General features: G+C 36.2%; 2 protein-coding genes across 4 annotated transcripts in view; both read left to right on the forward strand.

The window, feature by feature from the left end:
• LOC123880061 (flocculation protein FLO11-like) overlaps positions 1–25,842 on the forward strand; it is a 41,149-nt gene that overhangs the window by 13,288 nt on the left and 2,019 nt on the right. Inside the window, exons 3-10 of one of the 3 annotated variants that reach the window (XM_045927949.1) lie at positions 17,410–18,366; positions 18,632–18,808; positions 19,575–20,224; positions 21,101–21,207; positions 22,881–22,990; positions 23,256–23,405; positions 23,935–24,109; positions 25,580–25,735. In XM_045927949.1, coding sequence (XP_045783905.1) covers positions 17,410–18,366; positions 18,632–18,808; positions 19,575–20,224; positions 21,101–21,207; positions 22,881–22,990; positions 23,256–23,405; positions 23,935–24,109; positions 25,580–25,735 — 2,482 coding nt within the window. The remainder of the gene's footprint in view (positions 1–17,409; positions 18,367–18,631; positions 18,809–19,574; positions 20,225–21,100; positions 21,208–22,880; positions 22,991–23,255; positions 23,406–23,934; positions 24,110–25,579; positions 25,736–25,842) is intronic. The other 2 variants (XM_045927950.1, XM_045927951.1) reach the window with 2 other exon arrangements.
• Positions 13,134–14,240, forward strand: LOC123880063 (NADH dehydrogenase [ubiquinone] 1 beta subcomplex subunit 5, mitochondrial-like). The gene has a single exon (XM_045927953.1). It carries the CDS (start codon positions 13,186–13,188, stop codon positions 13,771–13,773), a length of 588 nt encoding a protein of 195 aa, XP_045783909.1. The 5' UTR covers positions 13,134–13,185; the 3' UTR covers positions 13,774–14,240.

The raw sequence follows: 25,842 nt of genomic DNA on the forward strand, positions 1-25,842 counted from the left end.
TACTAATAGTATAAATGTCAAAGTGTGTTTGTTTATTGGTTTGTTATTCAACCATACCGCAACAGAGCAACGAATTAATGTGATTTTTTTGCAAGGAATGATCTTACACTGCTTCTTATACTAGGAAATCGTAAAGTTTGGGACCACGGGGTTTTTGAATACCTACATCCACGCGGACGAAGTCGCAGGCATTGTCTAGTACCTAAATAATTTGCACGGCAATAGAGTGACTAAGCTTTCGTTCGAAGGTAGGTTTAGGTAGGACTTTATGTTGATCGGTAAATACCTCTGAGACGTAGCTGCTATGTAAATTATGTACGAGTAGATAGGCACAAGGTTGCCAACTCATAATTCTATTCTTTACTTGCTAGCTGTAAGTACCTAAACTATACAGCAGAGTATTGAATATAGTGTGCTGTATGATATCAGTAATATAGTTTAACAATATTCTTTAAATAATATAATTGCTTACTTTACATATAACTTATGGTTTATTTAACTAACATAAAATATTTTATGTAATTAGAAAAGGCTATTGTGCTTGGCTTTTATTACTTCTATTGTTGTAACCACGTTGTAACGTGATTACGTGTACCTAACAATTATTGTAGTGTTAGATCGCAATCATGTATTTAAACATTGTTCGAGGGAACGTAGACCGTACATTGTTTGTTTTGACATTTTGAAGGAATCGATGGGCATTATTTTTAATACTTTTTGGATATCTATAATCTGTATAAAACGTTGTTAGGTATACTTACTCATTTTGGTACCTGAAATATTACCCGTAACGTAAATACCGTGAATTCGTAAATATAAAGTATAAATTAATAAATATAAATTATATTCCTATGTCAATAGTATTCAACGACCGATTTTTATATCTTTTATAATAGACAGGTAAAGAAATTATGCACGAATATGCAAAAGAGTTCTCGAAACGACTTTAAGAGCAGTAAAATTTATGGATTAGAAGTGTTTTTTGTAGGTGTTTAGAAATCAATGTGTCAAGGTCTCATCTTTATCTCTACGACTTTATTTCATTTTCAAGGAGTATTTTTGTTCGAATTTCGTAATTTTTAAGGTTCCGTACCAAAATGGTAAAAATGGAACCCTTATTGAGCGATTTTCTTCGTAAATCCGTCTGTCAGTCGATTATTTCAGTAACTATCAAAGCTATCGACAATAGTAGCCCAACATTATTGGAACAAAAAAATTGTTTTAGTTTTTTTTTTAATATCAGCAATAAACCTCTACAAACAAAGTTAGTTTTGCGGAAATTGATTCTTACCGCAAAACTAACTTCTTACTTCTTCTATACTACGGAACCCTCGATGCGCGAATTTGACTCGCAAATGGCTGGTTTTTATTTTATTAAAACTTTTTTTTATTGTAACAAGTCAATTAGTCTATTTTTCGTAACTGCAGAATAATGAGTAGGAGTGAAATACACATTTAATTACAACTAGATGAAGTTTGCGACTTTGTCCGCGTGTATTTAGGTTTTTCCGTGAAGTTAAAAATTCCGTGAGAACTTTTTGATATTCCGTGAGAAAATGTAGTCTATGCCATTCCTGGATGCAAGCTATCCCTGTATCAAATTTCGTAAAAATTGGTTAAAAGGATGGGCCGTGAAAACTAGCAGATAGACAGACAATCAAACTTTCACATTTATTATATTGTAAGGATACCGATTGTCGATCATATTATATCAATGATGTTTTGCGACTCAAGAAAAGTTTCCTCTGTCATCATAATTCAAAAAATATAGTTGTTCAAACTCTTTGGAATTTGTGCGCTGCATCAGCACCTAATAAGTACTAAAATAAATAACTAACGAAAGTTGGTCTTTATGGTTGTATACCATAAGGATGCCAATAGTACCCTTTTATTTAGGCTCCGCTGTCCGTCCGTCTTCCCATCCGTCTCTCTGTCTTCGGGATTTCCCTACCTCATACACAGAAATAAGTAGAGAGTTAAATTTTTTATAGTGTGTTTAACTATTGCCGCTATAATAGCAAATAATAAAAAAACAAGATGACGATTTTGAAAATGTTCGCCTTGTAAATTAAAAAGACGTACATAACTACATACCTACAGTGTAATATCTTCTATAAATAGTACGGAACCCTTTGTATGCAAGTCCGTGTCGCAGTTGACCGGTTTTTTGTTAATGAAGTACAGTTTTGCACCAATTAGTAGCTAAGTATGGCATTAGGGTTCAAATCACGAGCAATGACGTGTTAATTACAACGTGACCAAAATGCAACTATGCCTAGGGTTGATGAACCATGATACCGTAAGGCGTGACGAAGACCAGGCGAATTATCGTCAGTCCATCACTTTTATTAATGAGATCTTATTAACATGAGTATCGAGTATCAAGACTGAACTAAAAGGAAAACTATAATTATTTAATTTAGTGCTGTAAAAAATCCGTTTCATAGATTTTTTGCGTATTGACCTAGGTACTTACTCTACTGTATTCACTCTGTTATGAATTAATATTTCATGCTAATTTGACGTTAGCAAATATTACTACTACAATTGTGGCTTTTTTGTTACCGTTTATAATACGTGTATATACTTTCAGCCAAACTTTTTTAAAACTGGTCAAGTGCGTATCAGAACACGCATAAAGTAGGGTTCCGTGGCCATGAAAGTTGCTAAAAAAATTACGATCATTATTTTAAAGTGATCGTTTTTTTTTCAGTAACTGCCCAGGAAACCTGGTAATAATTTTAAAATACTTAACAAATGAGAGGGTAAACTCATTTCAAATTTCCCTTTTTATGGACTGAAAATACATAGGCTCATTTTATTTTCAAAATTTTAATATGCTTCTGGGCAGCGGTAACAGGTTTCTTTAACCAATGTATACAGCTTTTACAGTTTATCTTGAAAATTGGTTGTGATACACGACGAAATTATAAGGATTCCTTGTTTCTCTACGGTACCCTACAAAAGGAATGCTCCCTGCGACTTTCTTGCTTGATTGCCAAGACTGCGCTTTCAGGTACTAGTCACCATTCCAGCACCTTGGAACCCGAATGTCTATCTATTCTTCGAACTATGTGACCTGTTCATTGCCACGTCAGCATTACTCCACGACTTTCGACAGGTGTATAGGTACTCGTTGGCAATTTCGCTTTAACTCCGCTTTCGATATCGTTACGTGTGTGCAATTATTTATTAAGTGAGTAGGTATAATGGTCTATTTGTAAAAATCAAATGCAATTTCTTAGGAAACTACTATCTACATGCATTCGTCTGTTTCACACGTATGGACAACTGAAAGAGACAAGAACACCGGCAATTGGCTACGCTTACATATTTGCCCCCGTACGTTCACCGGTGACCTCGGATCACGAGCTATGACAGACCAGACCTTGTCTTACGATACAGATTTACAATACCTACATTTACTGTCGCCAATGCACTCCACGTTTTGATCACGTGAATAGATGATGCAGGAAGTATGCTCACCATATACAGTAGGCATGAGGTAAAATGAGCCCTGAACGGGATGTGTGCGCGAGGAGCTTAGGTTAAGTGACGAAACAATAACGCGACTCCATAGGTACTTCCGCTATCGTGCCTCGCTCTATGCTACCCAATAAATTACCCACTGCACAGGTTCAAGGTCAAAGTTGTTACCAACAAGGTCCACTGAATTCCTTTTTTTTTAAATTGAACCATTTGAACCTGAGGCGGTCCGGACAAAGGACGACAAACGTTTTTGCAATCTTATCGACAAGTACAAGACTAGAATGTATTGTATTATTTCACAATACATTTGCTCGTTAAGTAGCTCTTACTTTAGCTCTATTAAAACTATAAAGTAGATTTTTATTTTTCACCCATGGGTAGTAAAAACATTACCGTACAGTTATTGGCATACAAAGCTGTATTCACACTAGTACGGGAATATAATGCCCGCCACATGAGACAGCTGTTTTGGAACCGCCATCTTTATTTATGTATTTAAAGTGCCAAGTAGTTATTAGGATAAAACATTAAAAACTCCGTTGATTACTAGCTACATAATACTTATAAATAATTACTAAGAACCGATTATTTTCAAGTTTTCAAGATTGGAATTTTGCGCACGTTGATTATTTGTTAGTTACTTTAAATCTTAAATGCCAAGGTCATTTGATGAAACATCTAGTATCTATTTAACTCAACTAACTTATCCAGTTTTTTACTGTTTTTACTCACAAATGTGCACACGTGTGATACAAGTACACACTGATAATTTCAATCTCGGTGCTATTTAATCATCCTCATCAACCCGTTGCCAGCAAACTACTGAGTACAGGTCTCTTCTTAAAATCAGAAGAACAGACTTCTACTATTTATTACGAGACCCTAAATTTGCGCCTCAACTGTAATTTTCCACACTTGTAGCATAAATATTTTTTTAAATAGATACATAAATTTCCACTCTTCTTAATTTTTTCCATTATAAAATGGAACATATTCAATTGTCGTCATAACATGAAACTACCTTGATAATCGAGTTGATCGTAGATAAATGATACCACTGGAACTGAGTCACTTGAGATTTGAGAATTCATAAGGCGTTTGTCACTATGGTAAATACGTGTAAAAGAAACAGTAGTTAGCATTGGAGTAAATTATACGATATTTTTTTTGCAGGCTCAGTGATCAAACATGATCTTGACCTTTAGAAACTCACTCATGCCTTTCCTGTGGCACTTCTCGCCGATCGGCTCTTCCGAAGGCTTGCAGATATAAACCCGATTGGTTCAGTTAGATATACCTAACTACCCAAAGCATCCACTGTCCTATTAGACGGCCCTTACCTACTTTTTAAAATGTAGCTTTTTACAGCTTTCTAACATGAAATCTTAAGTCACGGTAATTATAATTACGGACAACAATTTCATACCAAGCTTCAAGCCAAGAATATTGAAAGCGGATGTTACTCACCGATAGAAAATAATTATCACTGCGTGTTATTTAATAACACAAGAAAATTAAAAACCGAATATAAAATTCGTTTGAATTATCCGTTTATAAGTTTGTTTATAAAACGATCGAGTGAACACAAAATGGGTTCAACGTAACGGTTACGATAATTATCTTCGACCACGACAAGTTATAAAAACTGCACTCCATTGTTAACCATTTTAAGTAAAACTGGGAATGGAAATGAGGCAATTTAACAATACGGAATATCTCACTTATTTATTACAAAAGTGTCGAATTATAGCTTTATGCTTCATAAATATCTGATTTATAATTACTCAAAATTACGTAGCTGTTTCGCTCCGACTTCGGTCGGGTGGTGTTTCTGAAAAACTTTCTTGGTCTACGTTAAAAAAAAACCTATATCATATATGCAAAATCTAAAGACCCTGCGGGAGAAACTACTTCAAACAACAGTAACAAGTACTTACTTGTATGTAGGTACTATTTATCAGCTTCCTTTCTTTTTGACAACAATACTGACTGAACCAATCTTGATGAAATATCAAGATAGCTTGAGAGGGCTCTCTCCGTCACTCGTTTCATACAATCGTAGTTCCAATTTCATTTGAATACTAAGCAACCAAAGTCTATGAAATTTTGCAGACATATTCTAGAAACTAATATCTATGCCTGTGGTTTTCCAGATTTCTGTTAAAATATTAGGTTTCAAAGTTACGCGGTCTTAAAAATTCCATACAAATCTTTGAGTCCCTGTAATTTTAAAACTACATATTTTTAGAAAAATCTAAAACACCACAGGCACAGATATTAGTTTCTAGAATATGTCAGCAAAATTTCATGGACTTTGGCCGCTTAATATTCAAATGAAATTGGAACTACGATTGTATGGAGTAAGTGACGGAGAGAGCCCTGTTAAACCAAATATTCCCAGGGCTTTGCCTATCGTCGTCAAAGCACAACTTTATTTGTGCGTTGGTCTCAAAGTGCTCTCCGTACCCTAAGTTTCCCTCAAGCTACGGAAATATTATTCATAGCACAATATACCTAGTATTTATATTATATAGGTACGTTTTCCGTTTGTGATAGTAAATCTAGACTATTATTTTACCGTTATTCTTATAATTCCGGATACGTAGTTAGGTAGCTACCTAGATAATGTTCACAATAGTTTTATTTTAATTAAATACCTAAAACCCATATCAAAGAGGGGAATAGATATTCTATTATTCATATACATAGTGTCATTTTATATATACTAAAATATTAGTAACCAAATTTTGCCCGCGACTTCATCCGCGATACATAGCTACATGATAGATACATAACGAATACTTAAATGAAATAATATTAGACTCATGAAGGTACCTTTTTTAAATATTAGCCATTCTAAACAGGACTAATCCCTTTCTTCTCCAAATTATCGTTAAGCTAGTCCTAGGAGTATGTACGACAATAGTGCAACAGGTGGGGTTTGAACCCTCGACCTTTCGGAAGTCAGTCCGTTCCTCAACCGTTGAGCTATTGGGGCTCTAAAATAGAAGTCTATGGTCATATACTATATTTAATAGGCGCTGCGTATTTATTTATTTACCAAATAATAACCGACAGTGGAAATAAAAGAGCTATTTCGATATCTACATCAATTTTAATATTGATATTATAATAGTGGAAACATAAATATTACCTAATATAAAACTTGAAGATGTGAAGCAGTATTCAGCACAAGCTGCTTATGTAAGCCTAATATCCGAATAGATTAAAATGTACGTGTATCCGGGTTTCTCTGAGTCACATTTTTTTATGTTTTGTCGTCAACTTCGATAAAATCTCTTTTAAGGTTGTACCATGCACTTGTAAGGAACTCGTTTAACTTCCAATGTCAATCACGCAACATCCACATCGGATAAAATATATAAAAGGATCTCGAAAAAGAAGACGCGGGGCGTTGCGCGGCGCGTCTTGCAGTTATTCTATGCATGAAGAAGCGGGTTGCACTGCTTTCAACAATACCCGCGGTGCCTGTAACGGCACAGAAGCAGCCCCATACCACTATCACCCAGCCTGCACTATCCCATGCAGCTGATGTGCACGCAGCTGTAACTACAGCATGTCCACTGCGAGAAAACCTGTATATTAAATTCTGCATTAATCACACTGCTATTATGAAGACGAAGGTTTGTCTTTATGGATGTGTGTGTGTTTGTTACTCTTTCACGCAAAAACTACAAAACGGATTTGGCTGAAATTTGGAATATAGATAGACTATGTCCTGGATTAACATATAGGCTAATTTTTATCCCGGAAAATCAAAGAGCTCCCACAGGATTTTGAAAAACCTAAATCTATCTAGATATAGTGCTCTCATATAATTATCAGCATAAAATTCTTTTCATTTTGTTTAAATTATTGTGATACGCTATGCACAACGCGGCACGCTACGCTCCGTGTCTGAATGAGTCCTAGCTCTTATTTATCTGTTATGGCAGGATTGTCCCATAAATATCGAATTTAGGAAATCATGAACAATCTCTCCTTCTTTGCATAAATTTTACTTTTTGAAAGTCGGCTTATACGAGACTAGGTACTAATATATTTTTTAATGAAAAGAAGGCAATTTTACTGACGAAAATAATACAGAATACAATCCTAGTGAGTAGAGCAAGTAGTAGTAAGCAATTTGAGTAAATATGTATAATTAAATTTATTTACGTAATTAAGTATGTAAGTTTTTGTAAGCCTATATTAATACATATAATTTTGTATTATTTAATATCTACTAAGCTTTTTTCGTGAATACTTCTATCTTTATTATCTTTACAACCTCTCGCAGTGCCAAGGGTCACTGGTAGAGATCTCTTATAGAGATACTTTTTCTTTCCTTTTCTCTTTATTGTTACAACTTTCTGGTACAAATAAAAAATAAATAAAAAATACACTATACATTTTATATTTGGAAAGAAGAATCATCCTAGTCTGGCGTCTGCACTATTTACAAAATCAACTTGTATCGCGAACGCGTGAAACCGAGAGTGAAACGAACGAGTGAGTAATCAGTGTAATAATATTATGACGGTAATATCTGCTGATGAGTTGCAGTTTATGATTTTTACTAATTTACAAGTACGCTGCACTTACGAGTGCCCCGATCTTTGTTGAAGCAACTTGATTTTCACCTGATTTTCACCATTTTGGCGCTGATAGCTGATAGCTATGCGTTAGCATACTCGGAATTAAATTTAAGTTATGATATTATAATATTCTGTCAGTGAGAACACTTTGTGTCAAATGGTCTTCATGTACTTGATTCAAAGAGTCAATTTTAAATACCTGTACACCCCGTGAGCCGTTTTGAATCGCCACCAATAATAACTTTCATTTTGTATGGCACGACCTCAGGGCCTAACATTTCCAGCGCATATGTCCATTTCAGTGGATGCAGCTATTTAACTAGGTGCCTATATAGTATTCTTAATATTGAATTGATTGAAGCAGTTTCACGAACATTATAGGTACATATTTCACGGTTTCTTGTAAGTTGAACTTTTAACCAGGCATTTGATGAAATTGAACCAAGCACCAATGTTATTTCGCTGACAATCTTTTCTTGCTTGAATGCTTTAATCTCCATACATTCAAATAAAAGTACAACCTAACTACATGGTATATATGCTAAATCACGGACACGTTTGTTGAGTCAGCGAGGACGTCGACTCGAGACCGCTCTGTACCTATATTATACATATTTAAAGTGCAACTTATGGTGCAACTAAACATGTCAAGTGAAATCGGCAACTTGACAAAATGTATTCAAATCCGGTTGTGCTGAAGATGAAATTCACGAACTTTGTTACAATCATGAGACATGAGCATTTATATAAGACTGTGACATCAGAGTAGATTATGCCCACGATTTTATTCGTGTGGATTTATGTTTATGAAAATCTCGTGGGTACTCTTAAATTTTCCGGGACAAAAATAACTTATATCCGTCCCAGGGATGCAAGCTGTCTCTGTACTGAATTTCGTCAAAATTGGTTAGACAGTGGCCGTGAAAAGCTAGCAGACGAACAGATGGACATACTTTCTCAATTATAGTGTATAATGTATAATGTACAGTTTACGTGTTCGTGTGATATTCCTATCTTATGCGTAATATAATGCGTTTCTTTTACTCTCGGCTATAAAAGTAGGTTTTTTTTTTAAATTTAAGAAGGTCTATAAAAATTATATAAATCGAGATAAAAGAAGTTAGACCCCAAAGTTCACGGTATGTTTGTCATGGGAACATAAATCAATACATGAGAATGAAATTCCTGTGCGATTTTCTATGAAATTTATTTCGGTAGTTACCTACCTTTTTTAAAATTTTGGCGCTACATTTGAAACAAAGTCTATACCTAGTAAGAAACTGAAGCTAAATAAAATATTTAGTAAAGGAACTTTACTATAATAAAATTAATTGCACAGATAAACATTCCAAGTCATACGAGTGTAATATATGTTCGAGTGAATTATAATGGAATTTGTATGGTAAAAAGCTAGGTACCTTTTTTAAAAGATGCAGATGTACTGAACTCTCATAAGTCTCTATAAATAGTCTTTTCCGGGTTTCCTTTTTAAGCTTGCAGCGAAAGATATACTTTTATTAATTGCAGGCAATAAACAAAGAATTTATGTCTACTAGTTAATAGCAGATTCCCGAGACTTTATTTATAATCTGACTTTCTTAACTTATACCTACTCTTCAATATCTCTGCATGGTATTTTTAACTGCCTTACGCGTAACTTTATAAATTATTAAATTTTATTCGTTTTTAAAATCGGATTTTGTAACCTTTATCAATCAGAATAATATTTTAAGATATTTTCATAAAAGTTACTTATTAGTACCTACGTTACGTAAATTACGTATTATTTTTCGATTTTCAAAATTTTCGCAAAATAATCGTATAAGATAATTTAGATATTCGTCACCTTCCGAGCACAACCAATCATCATTGTAGAAATATTATGAGCTATAAAAAGATAATGTTTAGTGTGGGAACTTGTGCAGCCCTTGACCAACTCCCTGGCCCGAGACTTCACTCCCACGGAACACAATTGATGTTTTCTTGAAGTTTTCGAAAAAATCTCGCCATCAACCTTTGTCGAACAAATGCCCAGTATCCGAGCAATAAAACCTGCAAAAGTTAGCTCTGGCAAGACTTGCACCTCAATTTTAAAAAATTAGACTATTATTTATTATTATTACTTTGACGAAAGATTTTATACGTCTTTGTTGTACCTGTTATCTGCCAAAGCCACCATGGTCCAAACTTCATAGTCGCTGACGATTCCTCCCCGAAACTTTCAGCTTTTATAAAATAACGAAGGCCCTCACAGGCTCTTACTTTTTCCACTTAAATAGCTAAACTTACTCATTGGAAAGACTCAAACACTTCCATAATAAATCTAGTTCCTGTATTTTGTTAAAAGTAGGAAAAAGATCTTATCATCGTTTTTGACTTGACTTATTGGTAGGTACCTACCTATATCAAAATTTCAAGGATTTGACTGTCTTAAGTCTGATAAAAGGTTTTTATGTATATTGGGTAATAAACATAGTACCTGAGTAAATACCAGAATCAAGCAAATTGTTTAGGGCAGCTTTAACTTTTTTTAACCCCCGACCCAAAAAGAGGGGTGCTATAAGTTTCACGTGTGTATCTGTGTATCCGATTAATAATGAACCGATTTTAATTTAGTTCCTTTTTGTTTGAAAGGTGGCTTAATCGAGAGTGTTCTTAGCTATAAATCAAGAAAATCGGTTTAGCCGTTTGAAAGTTATCAGCTCTTTTCTAGTTACTGTAACCTTCACTTGTCGGGGGTGTTATAAATTTTTAATTTACACTTGTATATTTATAAAATCTCATTACATTTTAAATCAATATGTCATAATGATCTAGTGCCCACCGGCAAGTTTACTTGTAAAAGTTAACTTCCTGAAAGTGTTGTTGTTAAACATTGCAAAAAGCTGACATCTGCAAGAAATTGCTGAAGTTTCTTGCCAGGTGTCCATCTGATCATATACCGTAATTGCCGCACAGCTCTCTAGCTATAGAACCTGTTCTTATGTTTTGTGTGACAATATTAAATGTCAACTTAGCATACGATTTAACAGTTTTGGTATTCGATTGAAAGGTTATTTTGTACGTTTGAAAATTTCGTAAGCCATCTTCATTTCGGTTGGTATACTTGTATTTTTTAATTTATTGCTTCATTTGCATCATATTTGCATATATGCACAATGTTTTGGTATATTTTGTAGGAATTGGGCCAAAAATAAAAGAATGAACCTAACGAAATAATCTACTCTTACTTTATAGAACGAGTCGATATGCAAGTATCGAGTACTTGCATATCGACACTACCAACGTAAGTATTGATTCTATTAGACGGAGTATTTAATTATTATTTACTAACTAGATGATGCCCACGACTTCGTTCGCGTGGATTTAGGTTTTTGAAAATTGCCATTTGACCAATGTTTTCATGTTTGTGGTTGTGGCTTGTGTTCTGTAGGTACGTTCATACTAAGAAATAGTTTAAGAACCTTTTTATTTGTAAATCACATGAAATAGGAGTCGGCAGCCAGACCTTGTGTTCATCTTTTCGGGCAACTGTAATTGCCAAATCAGTACAAAATTATTTATATTTGTTTCTATTCCCTTTTCAGTATCCAATGTCCGCTATTGATTGTTAAACAAACATTGCCCTGAATACGTATATTGAAATCAATTTACTTTGGACGTTTACTATTGTCCTCTGTTCAATGCTACGATTTGTTTAAAAATTTCATATCTAAAATCGGCCTTTTCATGGTCGACAGCGCTCAGCGCATATTACAATGACATAATTAAGTACTATAATAAAAATAATAAAAATTATTACATTATTTTATTTGGGATCAAAACGCAAACACAGTATACAATACAAAACACAGAAGCATACAGAGAAAATAACACAAATACTTAGATCTAAAATACGGCTTTCCAAGCATTTCAACCGAGAAAACCATCACCGTTAGGTACTTAGCATTGGGCAAGACGCGACAGTTTTTTGAGAAGGTTTCTGCGATGTTGTTTTTGTGATTATTAAGTACTTTAAATCAAATGACTTTGACGAACAAAGATTTCGATGAAATCAAAGTAAAATAATAGCAGGGTACTACAGAGGTAGGTACTATAAATCCAGCAAATTACACAATTGCAACTATCACAGTGTGATAATCACAACTTCCGTGCTAACCCTCCAGATTCGCCACTCCTCTCAGCAGATGTTAGCGGTTGATTTTAATTAGCGAAATAATTTGCGTTTCAGTTTACAAAATGCTCATGGAGAGCGTTTTGTAAACTCAGCAAAAAGATGTAGAAATTAGAATTTAGAACGTGGGACTCATTATTATTTGCGCTACAAGAATGAAGTTTAAAGTTTGCTCGAGAGCACCTTGCATAGTTTTAGTATTACGAATTAGGTAAATAACAATGCTATTTGCTTTACTTGTACCTAATTATTAAACTTAGTCACTCATTATAAAACTCATTGTTATTCCTCAATGCCTGAAGACGAAAGTCTTTAACCAGTTGTCCCTCCCTCCACGTTTCAGCATCACATACCTATTGTGAGGACGGCTCACAATATATGATACTGAAACGTGGACACTGACAAATGGTCTCATCCACAAATTCATAGTCGGTCGGCGAGCTATGGAGAGGGCTACGTAAGGAATTTCCCTGAGGGATATTATGATCTTATCGATAAATATTTCTAACTAGCTGATGCCCGCGACTTCGTTCACGTGGATGTAGGTTTTTTAAAATTCCCGTGGGAACTCTTTGATTTTCCGGGATAAAAAGTAGCCTATGTGCTAATCCAGGGTATAATCTATCTCCATTCTAAATTTCAGCCCAATCCGTCCAGTAGTTTTTGCGTGAAGGAGTAACAAACATACACACACACACACACACACACACACACACATACAAACTTTCTCCTTTATAATATTAGTGTGATACCGGATCATACATTATAAGAACCTGAGTATGGCATAATTGTACAAACTTTTTCAATCTTTTAATAGGCTCTTTCGAGTTTTACATTATAATTTGATTAATTCTAACGTAATTTCGACTCTCAGGTGTCAAATGTCAATTCGTAAAACTTAACAAAGATCTATAAAAACACAAAATGTTTAAAATTGTGTCTTGGAATACATGTAGACATTTTTTGGAGAATAACTTATTAAGTGATAAAAAAATGGTGAAATCTATTATTCAACAAGTAAAATTTTCAGTTAATCTACCCCTTCGGAGTGGACATCAACAGACTTTACCGTTGACTCCGTCAAGATTTCAATGGCACAAATTTAAAGATATGTTCCACTTTTACGCGATGGTTGGTTTGATTCCTGTCGGTGCTATCATATTTTACTCAAACGTTTACATTGGCCCCGCTACGCTGTGTGAAATCCCACCTCATTACTGTCCAAAACACTGGGAGTTCCATCGACACCCGATAACTAGGTTCATAGCGCGTTACATTCACAACAGTCCTCAACAGGAGTATGAGAAATTCCTACATTACATTGACGAGGAACAGCAAAAAGTAAAATTACGAGCTCTACAAAAGGCCGTGCTTAAAAAAATGTCTGAGAGACACGATTACCAGGCATATTATTATAGACCTGTGTACAATAAATATATTCGAATAAATAAGATGGTTGGTGAAAAGTTGTTTAACCAAATGGGCGATGATTACAATGATGATGAGGAATGAGGAAGTTTAAAAATCTCGTGTGCAGTTCACAGAAGTGAAAATTTAAACAAATTAAACTTAGAGAGAATGACACGAAAGGCTTATGTAAAGGATGAAATATGTGATGCGAAACACCACGAAATACCTACTCCTTAATGTAGGTACCTATTTTATGTCATTCTCTCACAAGCTAAGCCCTATAGGTTAGATGTATATGTTTGTCTCTTTGTAGTATCTGTTTTTCGTTACATCAAGTTTTTAATTTAAAACCTAGCTACATTTACAAGGATACGAAAATCTTTGGAATGTATTATTTTAATTTCGTTTTGAGTTGTGACCCAACATAATTTTCACATGATTACGAAACTAAATAAAATGTTTCTCAAAGTTTTGTCACAATTCGATACCATCGTAACTTCAGAATATATTGAGGTTATGATCTTTTAACCAATACAAGTTTATTGCAGCAATAAATTTGATTTCCTCGCTTTCTTCTCTTTCATTTCTGATATCATGCAAGGTTGTCGAGTGTAATTATTACGTTAGTGCCAGGTTAGCACACAAACTAAACGTTAAAAAACACTCAAACGAAAAATATATAAGTTAATCTAGATAAATAAATAATAAGTACAAAATATATAGTAACACGCTGGAGCCGGTGGGAAACATTACCTAAATAAGACTATGTTTAGGTACAAAAATATTAATTTTGCTCAATATCATACGGTAATTGCATACGGTTATCAATTGCATACGGTTTAGTAAAAATTGAGGAGAGATTGTGCGGAGGATATTTTCTCAGTATTTTCACAGTTGAGAAAATATTTTCAGACTTTATAGATAGGCCTGTGACCTTAAGGACTCAGATTTTTTTTCTAAGCATGACGTGACATTTAATTAGTTATATCCATTATATCACAGACTTGACTTGAACCCTGATGTCGGCGCGTTGTGACAATGTGTATCAGACTAAGGGCGGTTACGCACACATCCGATCCGAATCCGTCAAAATAAGTTCCGATGTAGTTAGAACTATTTGTACGGTAGCTTACGCACTAGATCCAATACGACTTCCGCCATCCGATTTCCCTCCGTCATCCGTGAGAATATAGCTCGGATTCAAATTGGACATATGACGTAGATATGTCAAAGATGTCAACTGAATGAATAGCTTGAGTTTGGATCAGAGATCGGATTAGTGCGTAAGCAATAGCCAAATTCGGTCCGAGTTTTTAAATCCTCGACCCAAAAAGAGGGGTGTTATAAGTTTGACGTGTGTATCTGTGTATCTGTCAGTGGCATCGTAGCTCCTAAACTAATGAGCCGATTTTAATTTAGTTTTTTTTTTGTTTGAAAGGTGGCTTGATCGAGAGTGTTCTTAGCTATAATCCAAGAAAATCGGTTCAGCTGTTTAAAAGTCATCAGCTCTTTTCTAGTTACAGTAACCTTCACTTGTCGGGGGTGTTATAAATTTTTAATTTACACTTGTTTATATCGTACGTTCACGGATTCAGATCGGATGAGTTCGTAACCGCTCTAATAAGCTGCTGATCTAAGTGTATCACCCCAGTATCGTTAAAGCTGAAATACATACGTCTATGTAAACTCCTAGAAAATAGGAAGACTTGATTATTACATTCAAAGTAAGCAAAAGAATTTTCAATCTTAATGACCTTTTAGTAAATTTATGGTCATTAGATACATAGTTAACGTACTGAGTAGGTATATCAATAGGTCAAACAAGAAGCTGTGGCAAATTATAGTAGAGCGTTCATCGTTTACGTAGACATTAGGTTTCAACATCGGAAGATTGTACTTGACATCTATATAGGTCTTCTTATAGTGGTCCAGTGAGTAGTTAAAATGGATACGCTCACATAGCCTTGCGTTCAGTGCGACCTTACATCTAGTGAAATTGAACCGGTACTTATTGTATACCGGTCTAGCTGCAATCGTGTACGGAATTATTGAGGCTGTAAGTTATTTTCAATATCAAGCTATAAGTAGGACTTCGTCTGTGTTGGTGTTAGCTGGCGGGCGTGCTTTACCTTTTTGGAGTGTTTTTTTTTTTGTTAAAACTAACTGGAAAGCGCTCTAAGGGGGTGCCGTGCGTGTGTCGGCGAGCGCCAGCACAGACGGGGTCCATACTTCTATAGTTTCCCTAACTTGTTACAAATAACTACAAACTAGACATTGGCTAATCTTTGTAAAGCCAGACGAGAGAGAAAAAAGAAGAGAGCTATAAGTACTAAGTGAATTCTTGGCTCATTGACAATATTAGGAATAAGAGTTTAATGAATTAGGTGAATGAACACATATAATCCTCATTATTGAAAGCATTAATTATGCATTTATAAATACCAATAAATTGCTCACTAGCGTCATCCTTCGAAAGGTTTCCGGGCTGTGAAGTGAGGCCTGCAAGAAATTATACGGAAGCGCTTGTCTTCCGATTAAAATAATTGTCTAGTGGACAAAGTGATATGAATCACTGTGCCTTTATTGAATTAAACGTCCACCGTCCAATCCATACTATTTCCATACTTAATATTATAAATGCGAAAGTGTGTCTGTCTGTCTGCTTTTCACGGTCCAACAGTTTAACCAATTTTGGTGATTTGGTACATAGTTAGCTTGCATTCCGGAAATTGACATTAGCAAATTTTTATCCAGGAAAATCAAAGAGTTCCCACAGGATTAAAAAAACTAAATCTACGCAGGTGAAGTCGCGGGCATCATCTAGTGTTGAATAAAACCGGCAGTGAATGACTAGATTTTGGATAGAAGCAGGCGTTACTTTGCGGAAGTCCATGACATGCATGGAACTCCAAGCCTTATAAGCTAAATAATCTGCCAAATTAGGCAAATCTGAATGGAACGATGGATAAACAATATGTGATATGAGCATCCGCTCTCCTTCTACTAAAGAAGCAGGAAAGCTAGCAATACACACCACTAACAAACGAACAGGAAAAAAATCTTTAATTGTGCTTTATGACTCCACAATTTATACATTTGATTACATTAGATAATATAGCGAATTAAATTTATGGTTCCTTGTATGGACTATCCAAACGACTAGATTGGTTTAAGAGATAAGAGTTATTATAATTTTAGTTAACGTAGAAAAGAACAACTGTACATCGCGTGTGGCGACTATCTCTAGCCCGAGGCACACTCGGCGTGAGAGCGACTCAGCAGCGAAAGTGATTATAATGCTATTACCCCATCGATTTGCGCTTATGGAATCGGAGTGTATAGCGTAATACTCGCGCCCACGTTCTGAATTCTGATTTGTTATAATTTCTCACGAGCACATTATACGTTTGGTACTGATCTAATTTATGTTTTTCCTATCAGTAAATTTTCACACTAGCAAAGAAAATCTTTGCAGACGAATGCTACATTCAATAAATTAGTGGTAGAGATTGGTTTAAGCGACGCTTATAATAAATTAAACTATCTGAAATTTATCTGAAATCACAGTGACAATGGCTATGACTCAGTTTCTTGTAACTTAGGTATGGTACGCATGCACTGGTTTCGTTGGCCCAGCAGCCAGCTGTCTGTGATGACTCAGTTTGAATATTGTAACAAACCCAAATGTCGTAACCGAATGTATCTTGATCTATAACGATGTGTCTTTCTTTGTTGTAGATGTTTCCTGCTTTGCACCGTCTACGTGAAATGTGGTGAAGTAGATATTATTACGGAACCACGGCCGGGAGAAGAATATGTTTTAGTAAGTTCCGGTCAACAAACACCTATAAGGAACTTTGAAACATCACACAAAATACCTGAAAAACATCCAAACTATCGTTTAACAAAACCAGAAGATGGTGATAGAGTATTTAAGAAGTTGCACAGTGGTAAAGCGAAACATCCGTCTGAAGGCATAGTTTCCATTGAAGAAGATAAGAAGGCTTTATCAAAAAAGGGTCAGAAGATTAAAAATTCAGAATCAATAGAAGTTGATATACCAGTATCAAAAATTGAAGATATCAAAATAAAAGAAAATGTTAAAGATGTAGATATTAATCCTAAAATGGCTGTTGCTTTAGAAGCCTTTTCAGAATCAGGAAAATTGAGCAGTAACGATGGAACAACTACTCAAAAACCAGTTCTGACTACAGCGACATCAGTGCCTTCAAAAGCCTACGATTATATCCCCATAAATTTTGACACCATTGATGATATCAATAGTGGTTTACTCTCATCCAATGTTAAGCTGGAAACAGCTGGATCTGAGCAAAAACAACATTCAAGAATTCAAGTTAAGAAAGGACCGAACGGTCAAGATTATGAATACGAGTACATTTATTATTATTATGACGAGGATGAAGATAGTAAGAAAGATACTAAAGGTAAAGTTGCATCTGTCACTACTGCACCTGTTCTTAATTCACACGATGGACCACAGAAAGTTGAAAATGAAAATCAGATAGCTAAGGAAACTCGCCCTAAAAGCAAATACAGTACGATTGACAGATCCAGCGCTACCACAACAGCAATTCCTGAAGTCCACAATGAAGTTAATCAAACTCCGTCAAGAGGACGTTCTCGGGGCCGTAATATTACACCTGCACCTGTTGAAGAGGAATCGCGTGAAGAAAGGTAAGTTTGTAGTGAAATGTCTGGCAATAGCTTAATAGTACCTCAGTATATGTAAGCGCTGACCCTTAATGATGCCTCAGGGGTATTAGGGAAGGAGGTAGCTGTAGTAGTATTGGCTGTAGTAGAGCATTAGTTTGGTTAATATCAGATACTCAAGATCCTTCGCTTATCTACACTCGAGTCGATGTGGAATCACTGCTCAACGAAGAAAGCTCTCGGAAAAGGAAAAGAAGTGTACGTACAATACAATAATTTTTCTTATCAGGCTACCATCGAGCACACGGTTTCCTCCACGTGGTCGCAACTTCGTGGGTTCTAGTTCCACTACTCGCGCTCCTGAGGTATCCTCTGAAACAATACGGCATCGTGGCCGCTCTCAGGTTGACAATGTAGCAGATGAGTCAATAGGTCAAACAAGAAGTAGAACTCGAGCTCACATCAGGTATACTCATTGAAATAATATATCTCTTCTTATAACTCCTAGTATTCTTTACTATTTCTTCCTTCAGGTTAAAAGGTATGAGTAAATGCTTTATATAATATTAGAATCTTCTAAGTTTGGTGTTTCTTAGCATGTTAGCAGAATAATGTCAGAGCTATCCTTCTTAAAGCTTACTTCTAAAAACATTGTTTGTCTAAATCTTCTATACTTACTGTTTTTAATAATAATGTCTCTTAATGGTTATTTTATAGCAACAAAATTATACATAATATTCAGTAATGGCATGTTTCTAGGTTTAGTATATTTCATTTTTTAAATAATACCAAAAACGCAAATTAATGCTAAAGACGGGCATAAACTTCTTTTTCTTCCATTGGGACGTCTCGGAGTGGTAGTGCAAGGAGAAGAGATGATACTTTAACTTCTTATTAAAAATGTCCTAGTCAAATTTAAAAAAAAAATTATAAATATAGGTTAATTATTACGCGAGAATTTGTGCTCATATTATGTATGAATTTATTATAAATATAGATTTGGAACTGTATAGGTATGTTTGTCAGTTTGTTAGTTATTTTTTTACGACTAATAGCTGAACCAATCTTGATGTAGCCAGCTTTTTGGAAGCAAGCTATTTATCACGGGAAAATAGAGACATATATATAGTAGATAATTATAATTAAATTAAAAGTTGACGAACCGAGACAACAGTAGTTCTAGGTGATAATGTGCATATGTATGGGAATAAACCAATGGTTTAATGTTTCAGACGCCCAAGCTCCGAACTTGTGGATCTTGATAGTTTCAAGACACATTCAGGTGGCATTCCTGCACAATACAAAGAACCACCGACGAGATACTCAGCTGAAAGTAAAACTACAACTGAATCTGTGGAATCATCTCCTGCTAATGAGCCGTCTCACACCAAAGAATCGCAACGAGAAGGTCACAGTTTGTCAAGTAGAATCAGGTTCCAAGAAATTTTAGATGATTCAAAATTGCCACCGGACTACAAGCAAACGACAACGTACGATCAAGATACAACTGAATACACGACGATGACAGCAATGGAAAAGGTTGCTCTAGATTTATATGCTTATTTGGCTGGAGAAAATCTGAATAACGAAATAAGTCCATCTAGCGAATTGAGCCTCGATGCGTCGACTGCAGTAGGCGAAGATGCATGGACTACTGAAGTAGTCAGCACGACCGAAGAAGAGACGACACCAACCACCACAACCACGACGACTACTACGACGACGACTACCACAACCACGCCAGCCCCCACCACTACCACAACCACAGCCGCACCCACTCGCCCTTCGAGGTTCAAGGGTCGCCCTGGTGCCCGGTCTCGCGCTCCTGCTTCCACCAGTGCAGCCACTGAAGCACCACAGGAGACCTCTACAAGAGTACGAGGTAAACAAACGTCATCTAACAAAACTATTTTTTCTAGTGCAACGGGTGGGGTTTGAACCGCCGACCTTTCGGAATTCAGTCCACTCCTCAACCGTTGAGCTATCGAGGCTTATAATTTACTTTGAAAGACCAAATTTTCTTGCTTTTTCTAAACAACATTCCCATTTGAACGGAGTTTAATGTTTCGTTTCTAAAACGGTTCCGTTCAAACGTGAATATTTTCTATGGCGTATCACTTTACTGAATGCGCACATAACAGGACTTGATGTTTTTCTGTAATTCATGTACTATTGTACGTATATATATTATATGTAATAATATATTATGTAAATATTTATGATTGCAATATGAAAGCGAATTTTTTACTATTCTTTCTTGCTGCTCTGCGATTTTTATGCGAAGTTATAAAGTAGTTCAGCCAGTTGCAAAAGGAATTGGAATGTCATTCTACCACTTTACTGCCAGTTTATATTTTATGCAGGCAGTAGTGCTGGCAATGGTGGCTCCACATTAAGGTGATCGATTGTATTATAAGACACCTGTTTATTTTTTATTCTCCGAACGAAATAATTACATTCGTGTTGTTAAAACGTAGATCCAAAATCAACACTTACTGCATATTTTACTATATTATGAATATTCAAGTTGTATTTACGGATTTACCCGCATGGTTTCACACGGTATGTTACTTATAATTTAATAACACGAATGTGTTGAATGAATATAGATACTAAGAGTGTAATTATCGAACTCAAATTTTAAGATTCTCCAAAAATTTTGTCCCAACAAAAATATATAATGTGTTGGCTTCATAACTTTTGATATTGAGTCCATTGCAAAATGTTATAGGTTTAGTAAGTGAGCATTTGTTGGCAGGTCGATTTGGTAAGCCAAACGGGGTCCGGAAAACAACCGCCGCCGCCGCCGCTGCGGTCGAAACCTCTACGTCAGCCGCACCTGTTGAAAAACCAGCACAGGCTAAGGTTAGCATAGATTTGTTATAATTTCTTATGGACTAAGAGCCAGCGCGTGCGAGACCTTCGTTACTTTATAAAAGCCGAAAGTTTCTCTGCGTATTGCCCCGAACACAAAGAGGAACGATCAGCGACTATGAAGTTTGGAACATGGTGGCTTTGGGAGATAACAGGTAATAAAGGTGTAAAAAATCTTATGTCAAAATATAAAGTGTAATTATTTCATAGTTCCAATTTTTATTTTATAGACTTAATTCTTTGACGTAAGATTTTTTTACACCTTTGTTACCTGTTATAGAGCACCCATGACCCAAACTTCATAATTGCTGAAATCCCCCATTACTCCCCCCAATACTTCCTGTGTTGGGGGCAATACGGAAAAAACTTTTGGCTTTTATAAAATAAAGAAGATCTGGCACGCGCTGTCTCTCTCTCTATTACTTTTATCCTATAAGCGATTTTTCTTGATATTGTAAAGCGACATGCCTGAGCGATATTCTGCAATGCGAATATATAATTATTAATTAACTTTTTTTATTTAGCTCTCCTGAATCTAGCACGTTACAACATTCGTTCACACAAGTACCTAAATCGTATAACAATGCTGTATTGTTTTATTTTTAGCTCTACATAATATAACCTATATGTTTAGCTACCTACCTAGATTGTCGTGACGGTGAAACGTGAACCGCATTTTTAGTTTTAACAATTTATTTCTGAGTAGGTACTCAGGGATTATCACACTAATAATTTTTAGAGTTTATATGTGTGTGTATGCGTATTATATGTGTTACGCATTTGGTTAGAAATGGAGGCAGATTACACCCTGTCTGGCTACCATGGGCAGGAGATAAAAATTATATCCCCGGATTCAATGATGAATGATAGAAATCAGTGGATATAATCGGGGATATAATTTTTATCTACTGCCCCTGCAAGCCGGGCTGGATTAACACATAGGCTACTTTCTATCCCTTAAAAATTCATAGTTTCCGCGGGATATTTAATTACTTCATAGTATCTGCGTGGATATATCCACGCGAATATTATACCATCTAAATTAAAGTAATTGCAGTCTTGCGCATTGCTGGAGCAAGCTGCGAGCCAAATCCACGCTCTGTTATCATTTACACAGAATATAATCTTCGATAAAATATGCTTTTTTCAGGAGCATACTTTTGATTGATTTTTTTAAACTTGTGTGAACGTATGTTTGATTTAGTAATTATTTTGGCATTAGGTATAGATTTGTCAGTTAACTGTAAAGTTGTGCAGTGGAACTGGCCTATCTACGACAGTGATATTTTTTTTCGGATTGAGTATGCTGCGTAGGCCCTACTGGCCGCTACATCGTAACCGTCAAGGTGGCGAGCACGAAGCTTCGCCGGTGGATGAGCCCTAGGGCTCGAATAAATTATTGAAGAGATTGGGGGGGCAACGTCCTCCTAAAGGCGCCTCCTGTGAGGCTCGGACCACGGCTTAGAGTGATGTTGGGATAGGTAGATTGGTTGGACTAGTTAGTCCGTACGTCCTTGCCAAAACATGACCGATAGGTAATGTTAATATGTACCTAACCTTTATGTAACCTGTATAATTCTCAGTCAAGATTTGGTGCTCAGGGCATCTTTTATCGAGGGGAATTACTTACAGAGATATTTATTTGTCTCGTTTTATATTGTTAGCAGGCATTCGGACGTCGCGGTCTATTTGCTGGTCGGACTCGGCCCAGCACCAGTGCTCCAGTTCAAGATGCACCAAACACGAATGCTCCCACTGAAGGTTCAGCTCCCAGGTAATTTGTTTGTCCGTAAAATATATTGAGTTGGTTCGTGACATGACATAAGTTTGTTCATTTATAGATTCCGTAGGTATCCGAAGGGTGCCTACGGAAGAATCTTATTACTAAGCCTCCGATGTCATGTAGGTCCATCTGTCTATGAGCTCGCTGTATCTCATGAATATAGGTAGAGAGTTGAAATTTTCACAGACAGTGTGTTTCTATTGCCGCTTATTATACTTATCATTCATAGTAATTAAATGATTTTTTTGTCATACAGGCCCCGACTTCGTCCAGGTCAGCGAAGAATTGGTACCACAACAACCGTAGCGCCTACATCCGCTGAAGCAGGGGAAACCGCTGCTCCAGTTACAAACCCGTCGTCCGGAGAAGTGATCGAAACAACACCTATTCCTTCTAGAACAATTGGGTACCTACCTATATTTTTTTAACTAAATAGGCGTGCGCTTGATTGCTAGCACACTGGAGTAGGTGATGATGACGTCTAAGGTGCAGCGCGCTTGCCTAGAATCACAATCTATCACCTCTTTCACAATCTATCGTTTTACACATGACTACTTTTTAACTATCATAAAAAAAAATTAAGGACGAATCCTAGAGGACGGGTGGATTGTTTCAAATCCGCAATCGGGTTTTTGTTATATACTTTAATTTAATGGTCGTTTTGTTTTGAAAATATGAATAAATGTGAGGAAATATTATAAATACGCTATGAATAGCGACATAACACCACACGTCAAACAGTCTGTACGCTTTTCTTAACAATTTTTGCAGTTTTCAACAACTCAATAAAAATATTTGAAACTGCATAATCATTTTAAGCATCGAATACTGACAAAGCGGATTATTTTATAGTAATTAAAAATTAGTGCTGTATAGTACAGACTACAGGTACAGATAGATACAAAAAAGGTACTTATTTTTTATCTTATTTGCAGCCGCAAACCTGGTTCAAGGCCGGTTGCCCTAAGACCAGGGCCAAGGTTGAACATCAGGCCCAGTGCTCGCTTGAGACCTGGTTTGACCAGCGCAGCGCCCACCGAACCTGCCTCTGAAGCACCAGTTGGTGAGACCCCTGCACCCGAGGCACCAGCCACCGAATCTGACCCTGAGGTATGTACCTAATACATAACCTAGTACTTCTTTTTTAACTACTTTTTATTTTGTTTGAAAAGAGCACCGAAAATCATAGTTGAAACTTGGAATACCCCATTAGGTCGACACACGACATTTAACGTATCGCAGGGAGCCGCTGGATTCAGGCGGCGCACGACGTTAACGTGAGGATATCTCTACAAGGGACGTATGTCTAGTAGTGGACGTCTATTGGTTGATAATGATGATGATGATGAGCTACTAAGTTCTAAGTTGCTAAGCGCCTTAATTAATTTTCGAAAAATTAATGTAATTTCATACGTGATTTTTACACGTGGTGGGTAGGTATTGCCCACAAAATGGAAGGATAATAAGTATGATGTTTAACTAGACGCAGTTCAACAACTAAAGCTATACTTATATCTTACTAGCTGATACCCGCGACTTCGTTCGCGTGGATGTAGGTTTTTCAAAATTCCCGTGAGAACTCTTTGATTTTCCGGGATAAAAAGTAGCCTATGCACTTATCCAGGGTATAATCCTATCTCCATTCTAAACAACCCAATCCGTCCAGTAGTTTTTGCGTGAAGGAGTAACAAACACACACACACACACACACAGACACACACACATACAAACCTTCTCCTTTATAATATTAGTGTGATGTGATTTACTGCTTACACGTCATTGAAAATAAACAGCATAAATTTAGGTATGTAATTGTTTGGAAACTATAACATAATATAGGTAATCTTATAAGTAGATAACCTAGAGAAAGAGTAAATAATTTCCAATATAAGTATACCTACTAAACCATCTACACAATACAAGTCTGTGGTAGTTGAAAGTGAACCAAGGGCAGCTACTTTTAATTTAATATTCCAAATTAAATCATACGATCGAGCTGTGTCGAAGAATGTTGTTATTTCAGAATAAAATAAATATCAAAATATTGTTGAATTGCGTGGAATTTAATTATTAGATATAAATTAAGAATAGCGTGTGCAAAGCTGTGATAAGTAGATAAAGGATTATCCAAGCCGGTTCACTACTGGAAATGGGCTCTCCGAATGACAAGGATTCGATCATAGTCCACCGCGCTGGACAAGCGCGGATTGGTAGACTTCACATACCTTTGAGAAAATTATGGAGAACTCTCAGGCATGCAGGTTTCTTCACGATGTTTTCCTTCAACGTTAAAGGAAGTGATATTTAATTGATTGAAACGCACACAACTCCGAGAAGTTAGCCCGGGATCAAACCCCCGAGCTCCCGAATAGGAAACTGACGTTTTAACCACTAGACTATATTATCAAGTACCTATCACCACTTCTGGACTGATTACCCGTCTGTTTTCCCCTTTCGATGATTAGGACTTTGAGCAATCGCAAAAAAATCTGTATCCAGGTTTTCGGAAACTTTTTACTCAAGCTTAGAGCCAAGGAAATATTTGTTATAACTTATTATTAACCTCAGATAATCTCACAGGCATCAGCACCGACTGCTGCGCCAGAACAGCCCCGCGGAGTATTGAAGCTCCGCAATCGGCTGCAAGTGTCACCTTCGCCGAAACCCCGCGTCGCCGTCACGCCACCAGCACGTCGTCCCAATCCTCTACTGAAGAAGAGACTGCCTTCTACTGAGGTAAGATTTTTGCTCCCTCAAAAGAGTTTTTTTTTTAAGCAAGTCTTGCGTTTGGTGACAATCGGGCTTACAAAGCAATGATGAGGTCTAGATCGGAGCGAACTTGC

Source organism: Maniola jurtina, chromosome Z (genome assembly GCF_905333055.1).
Source record: "Maniola jurtina chromosome Z, ilManJurt1.1, whole genome shotgun sequence".
In the NCBI taxonomy this organism is placed as follows: domain Eukaryota; kingdom Metazoa; phylum Arthropoda; class Insecta; order Lepidoptera; family Nymphalidae; genus Maniola; species Maniola jurtina.